Here is a 12,326-nt window from a genome sequence, read left to right on the forward strand (position 1 = left end):
CCTCGCCCATCAGACCTCCTTGATCACATTTCCTGGCTACTCTCCGCGTTTACCCCTTTAGATAAACTTGAAAATTTTCATCAAGTTATAAAACAAGTCCCACTGAATTAGAACTACCTTAACTTGACAATGACTTACAGGACAATGAGCTGTTTCCCTCCATTTATTCATCCTGCTTACATGTCCTCAGCAAAGAGTCATGTAGTGTTCATCTAGACTCTAGATGTCTTGGCCATTTTTATTGCCATTTTAATCGAATGCTTAGTTTATCATTTTGTCGTTATTACAAATATTATCTTTCCTCACTAATATAACTGGTCACGTGAAGATAACTACTTATTTTCAACATTTGTATTTTTAAACCAATTTTCTGAACTGTAATTATTTTAATAATATTTTTATAAATTTGTAATAGTAATTTTTTTAGTTGATTCTCTGGAGTTTCTCAAGGCATCACCAACACCTGCAAACAATAACACTTCTCTTTTCCAATGTTTACATTTCTTACTTCTTCTCACATCATCACGTTAGCTAGAACTTCCCCAATGGCCTTAAATGAGACTACGGATGAAGGAAGACACTGCTGCTTGTCGCTATTTCAGCGGGACTTTTACAGAGAATCTGTCTATCCTACATTATTGTGCAAAGTCAGTGCAACTCCAGTGGGGTGGGGGGACAGAGAAGAATTAGAAACATCTTAAAATGATAGTGGGATCAACTGGCAGAATAACTGAGCACGAGTGGTTAGAACACAGTAAGGGGGGCAGGGCAGACTGTACCCCCAGATATTGACACACATGTAACGCTGCAACAGTCAGATCCCCGAGAACTAGAAAAGCAGCAGACAGGCTGATGGCACAGGTCGCAGCCCAGGAATCAGCCCAAGGATGGTGGCTTTGCAGGTATGTAAGGCGCACCCCAGGAGGCAGCACTGTGACCACGAGGGAGAGATGCCCACAGAGCCATAGCTCCCTCTTGGGAAAACAAACGGCCAACCCTGATGGGGACCCGTCACTACTTACTAAACCATTCACTGAAAGCATTTTTAAAAGTTAATTTAAAATTATTTTCGCCTGTAATTTTTCACGTTTGCAGAAAAGTTGGATGAAGTGTGCAATTAACATTCCCACCCCCCTTGCCTGGAGTCACTCGATGTCATTTCCAAGCTGCTTTCATCAGCAGCCTGACTGGAGTTTGTGCCCGCGCAGGACTGAGGACAGCACACCCTGTGGGCACACGGATCGGGCGTCTGTGACATGGCACATATGCTAACTGCACGCCAAGTTCAGGAGACACTGTAGCACGCATGAAACCACGAAGGAAGCCCAGGACCGGCTGCTCGCACACAGAGCAACAACACCCACGAGTGCACTGTCGTGACTCCCATGGCAGGTGCAAGAGTAAAATGCGCTTCCTCTGGGGAGGCGGAGCACGTAGGTGGGACCCAGAGCCCTGCTGGAGTCTCTCAAAGAGGCTGCAGCCCAGAGGAGGGAGAGTCTTTGTGGAAAAGCACAGAAGCCCACCCAGGACTGCACCTGGCTGCTCTCCACACGTGGCATCTCTGTGAGCTGGCGCAGGACACTGACTCACCCTTTCCTGCTGGCGCTTCACCCTGTACTGCGCCAGCTGTTCTTCCAGCCGCCTCTGAGCCTGCAGTCGGACCTGCTCCTCCTTCTCCAGGGGCAGTGAGGACTCTGTTGAGCCTGTGGTGGGGAAGTGGCCATTCAGAAACTCACGAAGCACCAGGGCACAGAGGTCAGAACAGCGGCATGGCTGTTCTGCGTTCAATTACCATCGTGACTTAGCTTCTAAACAAGGCACGGCCGTCCAGTTGGAAAGGACGACTTCCAGACAGAGACAAATGTGTGAGCCCTGGACACTGGCTGCAGATAGGCCCTGCCCAGGGTCTGTGCTCCTGCCACAAGGGTGTCACTCTCTACAGCACTAGCGGACACAGCACGACATGGGCGACTGGCCCTTTGTGACAAAGCAACTGAGTTCAAAGTAGGTGCCGTGGTGAATGCTGAGCTCAGGGGTCCTCGGCCCTCGCCGAGTTCTAACGCTGACCTCTGATGTCACAGGAAAGAGTGAGGGGCAGTCCTGGACTCACACTCAGTCAGGCGGTCATGTCATACCAAATGTGCTCTTTCTGCAGCTACATTTGGAGGTACTCGTAGAATTGGATCCATAGCTTAACTAAATTTCTGCAATAACGACTCATGTTATAGTTTTGGCCAATAAAAGACTTTAAAATATCGAAACCCAAACCTTTTATTTTGGGTATAAAGAGCTGAACAATCAATGTAATGGTACGACAGTCACAGGTTTCTCCCATTCAGCAGACATGTGTGTGGCACACTGCCGAGGGGCCATGCTGATGAGAGCAGGTAATGTCCTAATTTGACCAGCTTCAGACGTGGGTTCTCAGGAGATGAGTAGCTGTTGCTTCAAATGACCCCTAAAACCTGAGAGTTGCCAAGTTCACTAGGAATCCACCAATGTCATTACTAATTTGTGCGTTTAACACTGAAAAGATCTCTAGTACTTTTCACCAGGGCAAGTGGTAAAGGTGGCAGAAACCCAGAGGCTGGGGACCCAAGTCAGCAAACAACACCAGAGACACAGACTCGGGTTGGGATGATGGGTGGACACTTGCCGGGAGGCAGCGGCAGCCACAGGCGGCTGCCATGTGGGTGCCTGGGCCAGAGCTCACACACCCCTCAGATCAGGAATCCAGGCCTCTACAAGATGCGTTTTGACTTAAATGTTGACAATTAGTTTACAGAACATTTAAAAGACACTGTGGCCCTAACAAAATAATGCCTGTGAGGATAAAGCAAACAATCCAAAAAAATGGGCCAAACATGAACCGACAGTTCACAGAAAGGAATGGCCAAATGAGCAGCAGATAAAAAGATGCTCAAAGCCTCCAGTAACCGGGGAGCTGTGAGTCACACGTTACAGTAACAAGGACACCTCAGCAGCCGTCAGACTGGTGGAAAGTAGCCTGTCCCTGGGAAGACGTGGGAGGCAGTCCCCACGCCAGACAGGCATGGCAGCGGGACTCTCGTGAGGGAAAAAGCACCCTTCTCTGGCCAAGAAGCCTGCATCCGGGATGTCCCCAAGGTTCAAATGTGCTGCCACTCGGGCTCCTGGACAGCCTGGTAGGAATGAACGTGGGGCTGCAGCAGACAAGGCTTATTCTCAGCACAGCAACACCAAGTGAGAAAATGTGAGCACATAATTGCACTTAAAAACAATGAGCCAAGCCTGGCTGTTTAAAGGCCTAGAAGAGACCATGTGGAGGTGCAAGCAGCATGTGTGATCTGGTCCCATCAGGTAAAATTTCGGGCACGTGGGAGACAAGGCCTGGCACTTTCTTGGACTCCCAGGCTGCCAGTGTGTGACTTGTTCAGCCCCGAACCCCCAGGGATCAGCACAAAAACAAACGCTGATTAAAGTAATTCATAAAAGAAAGCTTTCAAAGTGTTGAAGTGTTGAGCTCAGTTTCCCACGGCTGCCTGCTCACCACCTAGGTGAGAAGACGCACACAGACCCGGCCTGCATGGCCAACCCAGGACCACACAGCAGGGTGTTCTCTGTGAAATGGAGCTCTCTGATAAACACACAGTCCACCAGCAACAAAAGACCGGCAGAGGGACAAGCAGGGAGCTGGTCAGGGCCCCGGCCTGAGGGGTGGGGAGTGGCAGGGGCTCAGGAGGGGCTGGGAGAGAGCGGGGAGGAGCCGGGGGAAGGGATGCTTACACAGTTGAGTTTCTTGCATAGGAAGACTCAGCCTGAGAGACTGCAAAGCTTCTTTTCTAACACTGCCCTCAGCACTAGGCCCCTGAGACTTCCTTAGGTTGTCATGGAAACCAGCCACACCTGGAGGGACAGCAGGACCCACTGGGCTTGTGGTGGGGCCGAGAGCCGGTGGAGGGTCTGGGAGCTGTGGCGTCGACCCGTTCTGACAGGTGTCCCCCTGGCTGGGTGGGCCCCGGCTTTGTCTTCCATCGGCAGCTCTGTTTGCCTCAACACTGGCATCTGGAAGAGAGAGCACGGTGGGCCATCATGATCGTAACACCAGATCAAGTCATTTTCCAGACACGCAGACAAAACAGGAAGAGAATCTAGAGATATGAGCACGAGCTAACCCCACATGCTCAGTCTGTTTCCTCTGAGAGGACAGCAGGCCCTCGTCCTCCTGTGGGCGGGAACGGGGGACCAGTCACCTGACCTCTCGGGGCCTGACACCCTCATCTGCGGGATGCCCCCACCCTCCACACTTGGGTTGAAGAATGTAAGTAGTAATGTTTCCTTTTCCTTTGAACAAGGCCAATGGGAAACCTTATGAAACCGTTTTAAAAAAACAGCAAAAGGAAAATGCTTCAAGTATAGCTGACAATGTGTCATTGCAGTGCTAATCAGCCACAGCCTCACGTGCACAAAGGGCTGATTCCATCGTCATTTCGAAGCATAAGTGTACCCTTCAGCCTGAGAAACCTGAGTAGGATTAGCCAAGAGCAGGATTAGTCGATCAGAACGATCTCGGCAAACCCAGTCTGGCCAGTGAGGACTACACACCCATAGTGAGCTCAGCTTCCCCCACTCTCATTATCACACATGCACTTGTTTACACACTCAACCTATTTCCTTATCCAAAGGAAAAATGGAAGAAAGGCTTCTTACGCAGCCCCTCACCCTAGTGGGCCAGCCAGTTGGCAGACGAAGAACAGAGATGGTGTGTGCTGGGAGAAAGGGGCTTCTAGGGGCTTCCAAGAGGGGCTCTGGAGGTGCCCAGCCCAGCGCCACCCGAACCACTCATGGGGTCTACACCCCCTGGGTTCGTGATGTCCCAGCACACACCCAGGAGAGTTCTCTTTGCACAAGCAAATTCAGAATGGGTTTCTGTCACTTGAAATGCGAATCCCAACTAAGATGGCTACTTAGTCACCCCTCCCTGAAAGGGAGGCCAGAGTGCCAGCGGGTGCCACAGGCACGCAGCAGGGTGAGGGGACTGACACGGCTCTGACACGACGGCTGGCCCTACACAAACGGCCCCTTCAGCGAGCGAGCGAGCGAGAGAGAGAGAGAGAGAGAGAGAGAGAGAGAGTAGGGGGAGGGGAGGCCCTGCATTTCAGATACAAGTTAATTAGGTCAATACTGTTAATACTTCCTCATGTGTTTATACGTCTGGGAGAGTCTGAAACTTCACTTTCACCTAACAAAGCCGGTTTTGAGTATTATACTGCACTTAAAAGAACACGTGACAGTGGGAAGGCCCAATGAATAAGACCACTGTTTCCGAACAGCCCAACTGCGGACTAACAGATAGTGATGACGGACATATCCCAAGTCCTGTGTTTTCCGTCTCTGAGGTAAGGGCAGCACTAGTCCTGTTTACACCAGGAGGCTTCAGGGCGCTTCCTGGTGGGGCTATGAGCTGGCTCCCCGTCCGTCCATCCACTGTGTAGCACTCGGTCGGGGCCCATGGCGCCACCGGCCTCACCTGGCACGTCAGGAGCGCCCTCAGCACAGCTGTTCAGGTGCCTGCATGTTGCTTCATAAGAACCAGAAGGCAATTCTGCTAGGAATCAGTCCACACCCTACAGTTTTCAGGCACACACTGACCCTGCTGGCCAGGAGGGCACAGGAGAAGCAAGTGACTGACTCACCTGTACTTCTGAGGCACAAATACCCCGTCAGCTGACAGACACACGCGCTCCAATAACCCTAAGGTCACTACTGGACCATCCGGGGTCCTAGTTAGCAGGCAGACTACGAAGCAGGGAACAGGCCCTAAGTGGAGCGCGCCCCATCCCGCTGGAGCAGACAGTGCGACACCCCTATCCTGCTCCACATGCACGGTGCCTGACGGGAAGCTGGCACCCGCTAAGGGGCTCAGGCATCTGGTTACTGACAACGCGCTTTGAATGAGAAGCTCACCCTGGGCTTACAGTGTTTCTCCAAAGCCCAAGCTCAGCCACGTCCTCCTGTTGAAAAGGCAAAATGCCAGCAGCGCAGAGCAGCTGGTGACTTACACTGAGCTTCGTCCCACTGGTCAGGCGGTGCCAGCGAGCCTGGGGGCCTTGGGAGGGCATTGGGGTGAGTGGAGGTGCTGCTGCTGGATCCGTCCTCCAGGGGGCCGGCCTGCACGGCCGACATACCGTCCATGGTCACGATGACACAGGCTGGGCTGACAGTCGGGGGCTGCAAGTGAGCTGCTGGCAAGTTCTGTTTCTGCCATCACCAACAGTCACAAGCTCCTGGGGAGGGCAGCACGAGGGTTTCCATTTTGAGGAGATTTAAAGTCTCATAAATGGCTCAAAATCAAAGCAAATAATATCATGATACCTGATAGGAGGGAAAAGGAAATATTATGCAACTTTACTTGTCAGATTTGAAGTAACAATTCCCAATTTACATCTGTGTAAGCAAATTCGGACTGAATCATTCAACAAATGATCCGTAAGCACCTACCACCCCCTAGGTTTTGAGGGTAAAATGCTGAACCAGCCACCCGAAGCCCGCTCCTGAAGGCACGTGCTGGCTAAAGACGGTCCTGCCAGGACAGACAAGCTCCGTAACTGGCAAGCTCATCACAGGTGGCCACTGAGCTGGGGGGTGGTGCTGGGGCACACGAGAAACTGAGGTTTCATTATTTAAATCTGACTAATTTGAGAGTAAACGCTGCAGGTGGTCTAAGCGCTCACAGAGCAGCTCCCCTTCCAGGACCCCTGGCGTGTTGGCGCTGAGGCCATAGCTCAGAAGCTCAGGGGCAAAGTGAGGGAAGCCAGTGCAGGGAACATGGTGGCCACACCGCTCGGGGAGCACAGGGAGGAGACACGGAGGAAGGACAGCATGTCGGAATGCGGATAAAGAGCGTCCCCGCACGTACCAGCTGGTCCTTCACTTCTGGGAGGAGCAGCCCTCTTTTAGCCCATCTGCTCGGCTCGGTTTAAGGGAGCAAAACTTTGCCCAAAGTTTGGCGACTGCCTATTGCTGTTGAAGTATATTGAGGATGTCACCATAGGTACCACCCACAGATGAGGTGCGAGCTAGTAGTCACTGTACTTCCCTTAAAATAAGTTCCATGTTATTCTCTGTTCTGTTCCACTTCACATGTTTCAGGACAAAGTGACACGACCTTCCTCTCCAGCTCACAAATCCCACACAGATATTTGAGGTAAGAGCCTAGCAGTGGCCCTCACAGGAGGGGCAGTGGATGTAGTGTGCCTGTTTCTCCAGGAGCATGTACCCTGATAATCCTCTCTCACCCTGTCACCCGGGAGCAGGCACCCGCCCTGGCTGGCATCACCCGCCCTACCCACGCAGCAAATGAGCAGTCATGGAATGTCCCTCTACGAACCCAGGAGGTGGGCTTGCAGCTCTAATAATGCACACATTCCTCTGCTGTCCGGCCCCTTACAGGCCAGACACTGGGTTAACAGTAGTGCTGGAAAGGATATAAAAAGGTTGTGTCTACTGCTGAGCATGGAACTAGCACCACGGGTTTGCACTAGAAAGGGCTGCTGATAAACACGTGTGGAAACACAAGGAACCCGAACCCACTGCAGCTTATGAAAAGGCTCCCAGTTCCTGGCTCCTGGAAATACTCGACATCTGATGGGACATGAAAGGAGTTACTAAGGCTGGACAGAGCCTGACCCTGAGTACGACACGTTCTCAAGCTCATTTTTGTCTCTACAGCAACTGGTAACCTCTTTCATCCCAGAAAGACTTTCCAGGTCGGAGGGAGGGAAGCAGGGAGAAGAGGCCCTGGGAGGCCCCACACCTATACTTGCACCCTTGACAGGCCCCTCTGAAAAATCACTGTTTCCTAGGCTCCCGGCTCAATGGAAAACCACCACAATGCTCCCCACCCCCCTCCAGCCTGTCTCTCAGCCACAACCCCAGCAAGCCCTGGGCTGGCTGGTGGGAAGCTGGCCAGGCCAGGCTGAGATGCTACAGAGACGCCTACAAGGCAAGGGAGGTACATCAGCACAGGATGGCCAAGCTGTCCCCTTCATGGCGGGCTTGCCACTTCAAGGACAGATGATGACAGACGACACGTAAGAACAGCGGGGAGCATGGAATCAGCTGCTACTGCATATGGCATCGAGTATGGGCTGCTCATCCGGCAAGTCCCTTACCAAGGAAAACATCTATATTTTGCTCTGAAATGTGGGTGCAGAGGCCTAGGTCACTGCTGTGCTCCTTAGGATGCGTGATAAGATGACAATGACAGATGAGTGTTTGTCAGGCAGAAGCTGGTCCCTCTGCGGCGGGTGGCCTTCTCCCCTTGACCGCCAGGCAAACTCCCACGGATCCCTCAGCGTCTCTCACAGGCACAGCTCCCATCTCTCTGGGCCTCAGGTACAGCACCTGCCTGGCCCACGCCTGCCTGCACCACAACACGCCTGCGTGTACATCCCAGCGTGTGCCCACCTCCGCTACCATGCGGTCAGAGCCTGGAGGCAGCAGCCTCCACTCCGGACTGCCCCTGCCCTCGAACAGCCCTACTCAGAGTGGTGCCCAACCTAGGACCCAAGTCCCAGCCCCGAGAGCCCAAGCTAGTGGTTCCACAACAAGACGAAAGTGTCTGCATCCGGGAGCATCACAGAAAAACTCTAACTATTCTTACTACAAATACCTGGGAGCTACACTTCCAACAGGGACAAAGGACAAAGGCCACCCCGGCCCAGGGAGCAATGTCACCTGGGTGAGAAAGGGAAGGAGCAAGGAGCACAGCCTGCAGGACCGCACTTACCTACTAAAGACAGATCATGCCAGACAGAGGCGGGAGGCAGAGGGGCAGCCAAGGAGCTGCCGAGGGAAATGTGCTGCTGAGGCACGCGGGGGGGTGGGGGGGTGGGGGGACGCCTGGCCCGACGCTGCTCAGGAGAGGGAACACTGGCTGAGATGTCCGAGGTCCACTGCTGAAGGCAGGCCAAGCATGCAGACGAATGTGTCAGCTGCCTGAGCCCGATGCCATCACAACTCCACTCACTGATTCCCTCTCTTTGGATTTCTCACTAAACAAGAGACCTTTGATGCCCACGCAGTGCCCCCTCACGAGACAGCTGGTGCAGCCCTCCAGAATACGAGACCCCACAGCTGGGACTTGTTTTGTCAGTCATGAAGATGCGTCCTGTTGCCACCTGGCTTCTTCTGAAGCTGGACAAGACACAGAACCCACTGACTGCCCAGGGCGGCCGCTGGGGAAGTGACACTTCTCTCCGTGGGTAAGAAGCTGGCACTGTCCGTCATCCTCAGCCTCCTGCAAATTTTACTGAGCATGACTCAGTCGTTCAGGGCCTCATGACCTCAGACCGTTGACAAAAACGGGGCAAGGAGGAGGGTCAGAGAGCTGGGAGCACATCCCAAGGAAGCCGTTGCCAGTAACATGCACTCCATTTTGTGATTAGAAAAAAGTAAAGACATCAGTCTTATCAATTAATGGCTCCCTGCCCTCGCTGTTTCCTGGAGGGAAGGAAGGGACAGGGTAAAGCTCTCACTTAGAACTCTGCAGCGTTCTGAACTCTAGGTTCAACCCTGTCTGACATCCAGAGACCTCGCACTGAGAAACCCCTGCTTCAGGCCCCCCCACAGCAGAGCACAGGACTCCGGCGCCATCCTCCCCTCATTTCAGTTGTTCCTGTTGGCAATCAGAAACGGAGCATGGCCAAGGGTAACACAGAATTCCCTTGAGGAGACAGTGTTCTGTTGAGGCCAGACTAGTAACCAAAAGTAAACAGAGGCTGACACACAAAGTGAAAACCCTGCCACGCCTCATGTCACTGCACAGAGTGCTGTGCAAAGGACAGGCTCAGGCACCAGCCATCTCGGCTTCAAATCCTCACTCTTCCACCCTCAGCTGTGAGATCAGGGCAGATTCCTTAACCTCATCAGTAGGATTGTAAGAAAAAGAATACTACATTTTTGGCAGGATTAAACGTAACAAGGCACAGGGTCTGTGCCAGGCCCTCAATAAATCATAGCTATTATTATTAGCGTTATTTTTCCTTCAAATGTTGCTTGTCAAGATTGATAGGTAAAAACCAAAGGAATGTATTCTCACTCAAGAAAGTATACTGCTGCTTAAGGCAACTCGCCAAAAAAGGGGGGTGGGGGGGCTACACCTGAATTTGCGTAATGTCAGATGATTTTTACTTCCTTTCTTCAATATTCAAGATAGACTGTAAGTGAAAGCTATCACTCCAGAAAAGGGTTATGTTTGCAATATTAAAGGGACAATTCAAAACTTAGAAAATCCATGAGTCACCTGCATATGGCTTACAATGTCCCGGCGGTTTCAATCCCACTGACAATAAAACTCAAGCCTCTTACCATAAACTAGGAAGCTGCATGCCATCTGGCCCCTCCCCCCACTGCACCCTCGTCCCGAGCACGTTCCTCCTTTCTCGTTACACCTTTGTCACACTTCTCCTCCTGCGAGTGCCAAACTTGCTCCTCCCTCAGGGAATTCACATTTGCTGTTCGTTCTGCCAGAAACACTTATTCCGCAGCTTTGCATGGCTGGCCTCCTGTCTGTCATACAGACCCTGGCTCAAGTCACCGACCCCCACAGGCCACGCCGCAGCCGCACCCCGAGCCCCACCCCATGCCCTCAGCGACTGCGCCCCTCACCGTCCGTGCGCCTCCCTGGAACGCAAGCTCAGGGAGGGCAGGGGCCCTGACACGACTGCACGCCTTGTGTTTCAGGGCCTACAATGACAGCGCCCGTCGCACGACTGACTGGCAACAAACGTTTGTTGAATGAAGCCTGAGCTGTTCACCTGCTTCGCACCAGGGACAATGCCTGGCCCACTGCCTCTGGACAGTGTCACTGCACCGGAGAAACCCCTCTAAGCAGCCGGAAACGAGATGCAGTCCAGGAGGGAGACGCAAAAAGCCACACGGATTCTTTAAACCTGGCTTCACACTGACCACGCGACACCACGTCACGCTTGTCATCTTGACAGGAGTTGTGCAAAACGGCTCCTGCGCGGCCCGGCGGTCCCTACGCAGCTCCAACAGCAGCTGCGGGCGCCTTTGGAACAAATCAAGCCCCGTCACGCGCAGACAGCGTTCGGAGGACTCGAATGCAAGGACATTTACGAAGCCAGGTTCGCTAACACCTGCACAAGCCGGCTTCCAGGCCTCGAGCTACCAACGGTGAGGAGCGCGACCAGTGCGGGGCGTCGCCGCCGGCCCTCGGGGCCCGCCCAGGCCCCGCCGCCCCTCGCCCGCCTCCCGGCCTTCGCCCCGACCGCGCCGTGGTCTCAGGGCAGCCCAGCGCGCTCTCCGGCCGGAGTCCCGGTCGGGGAGCTTCCGCGACCCTCACCCCGGCGCTGAGGAAACCGCGGCAGCGGCCCGGCTCGGCTGCTCAGCGGAGACGTGGCCGCGCGAGAGGCGGGGCGGGGAACGGCGCGACGACGGCCTCCGGCCCCCCGGAAACAGCCTGTGTGCGCTACTTCCGTTCCGAAAGAGAGAACGTCCTCTTCTCGCCAGCAGCCGCCCTGGGGCAGGGGCTGCTCCGGCCGCAGGGCCGGGATGGAGCCCCCTCACAACTGGCCCGAGGAGGATTTCAGAAAGTGAGTTTGCGGCGCCTTCCCGTTTAGAAGCGCCGCTTCCTGACTTGTAGGACCAACTCCGAGAGGAAGCCGGACAGTTGAGCTTCCGCCGGAAGTGGAGTGTCCAGGGCTCTGGCCCCCGCCTCGCCCAATTTGCCAGGTTGTGGGCGTGGCCACTCTCCCTGCCACGGGCCCGTTGGAGGCGTGGTTAGGAAAGGCGGGGTGGGCGTCCCGGCGGCGCGGAGGTGGGACGCCGAGGCCCCTACGCACCCCAAACCCCCGATCTCCCAATGCGGTAGTCCTTATTTATCTCTCAGCTGCCAATGCAACTGACTCCTGCTTTGGAACCATGGTAACGTTTTACCTTTTCAACCCCCCCCCCCCCACACACACACACAGAAAGTTGGCATTAGTATTGAGGTTTAGGCGGCTTTTTTTCCTTCGTTGCCTAGATACCAAATTGTTCCAGCACCTTTTACTGAATAAGACTATCCTTCCTCCATTAAGTTGCTTTTGCACATTTGTCAAAATGGATTATTGGCTGCTTGTGTGGGAGTTTCCGGGTTCTCTGTTCCATGATCGCCAAGTCTATCCCTCTGCCAACACGACAACCTCACACAGTAGCTTTGCAGAAAGCTGTAATATCTGGTAGGTGATTCCTCCCACTTTATCCTTTTTCCTGATTACTTTAGCTATGCTGGGGCCCATGCCCTTCCATATAATTTTTAGAATAAACTTGTCTGTCTACAA

General features: G+C 53.6%; 1 protein-coding gene across 5 annotated transcripts in view; it reads right to left on the reverse strand.

Moving 5' to 3' along the window:
* Positions 1–11,665, reverse strand: part of GOLGA3 (golgin A3) — a 36,269-nt gene extending 24,604 nt beyond the window's left edge. The window contains exons 1-4 of one of the 5 annotated variants that reach the window (XM_074321232.2): positions 11,348–11,665; positions 6,042–6,266; positions 3,886–4,044; positions 1,591–1,703 (exon numbers count right to left, since the gene is read on the reverse strand). In XM_074321232.2, coding sequence (XP_074177333.2) covers positions 1,591–1,703; positions 3,886–4,044; positions 6,042–6,174 — 405 coding nt within the window. In that variant the 5' untranslated portion in view covers positions 6,175–6,266; positions 11,348–11,665. The other 4 variants (XM_019748770.3, XM_019748771.3, XM_019748768.3 and 1 more) reach the window with 4 other exon arrangements.
* Between the last annotated feature and the right edge of the window lie 661 nt (positions 11,666–12,326).

The sequence above is a fragment of the Rhinolophus sinicus genome, chromosome 9 (genome assembly GCF_057876585.1).
Source record: "Rhinolophus sinicus isolate RSI-liver-muscle chromosome 9, RSI-T2T, whole genome shotgun sequence".
Lineage (NCBI taxonomy): Eukaryota > Metazoa > Chordata > Mammalia > Chiroptera > Rhinolophidae > Rhinolophus > Rhinolophus sinicus.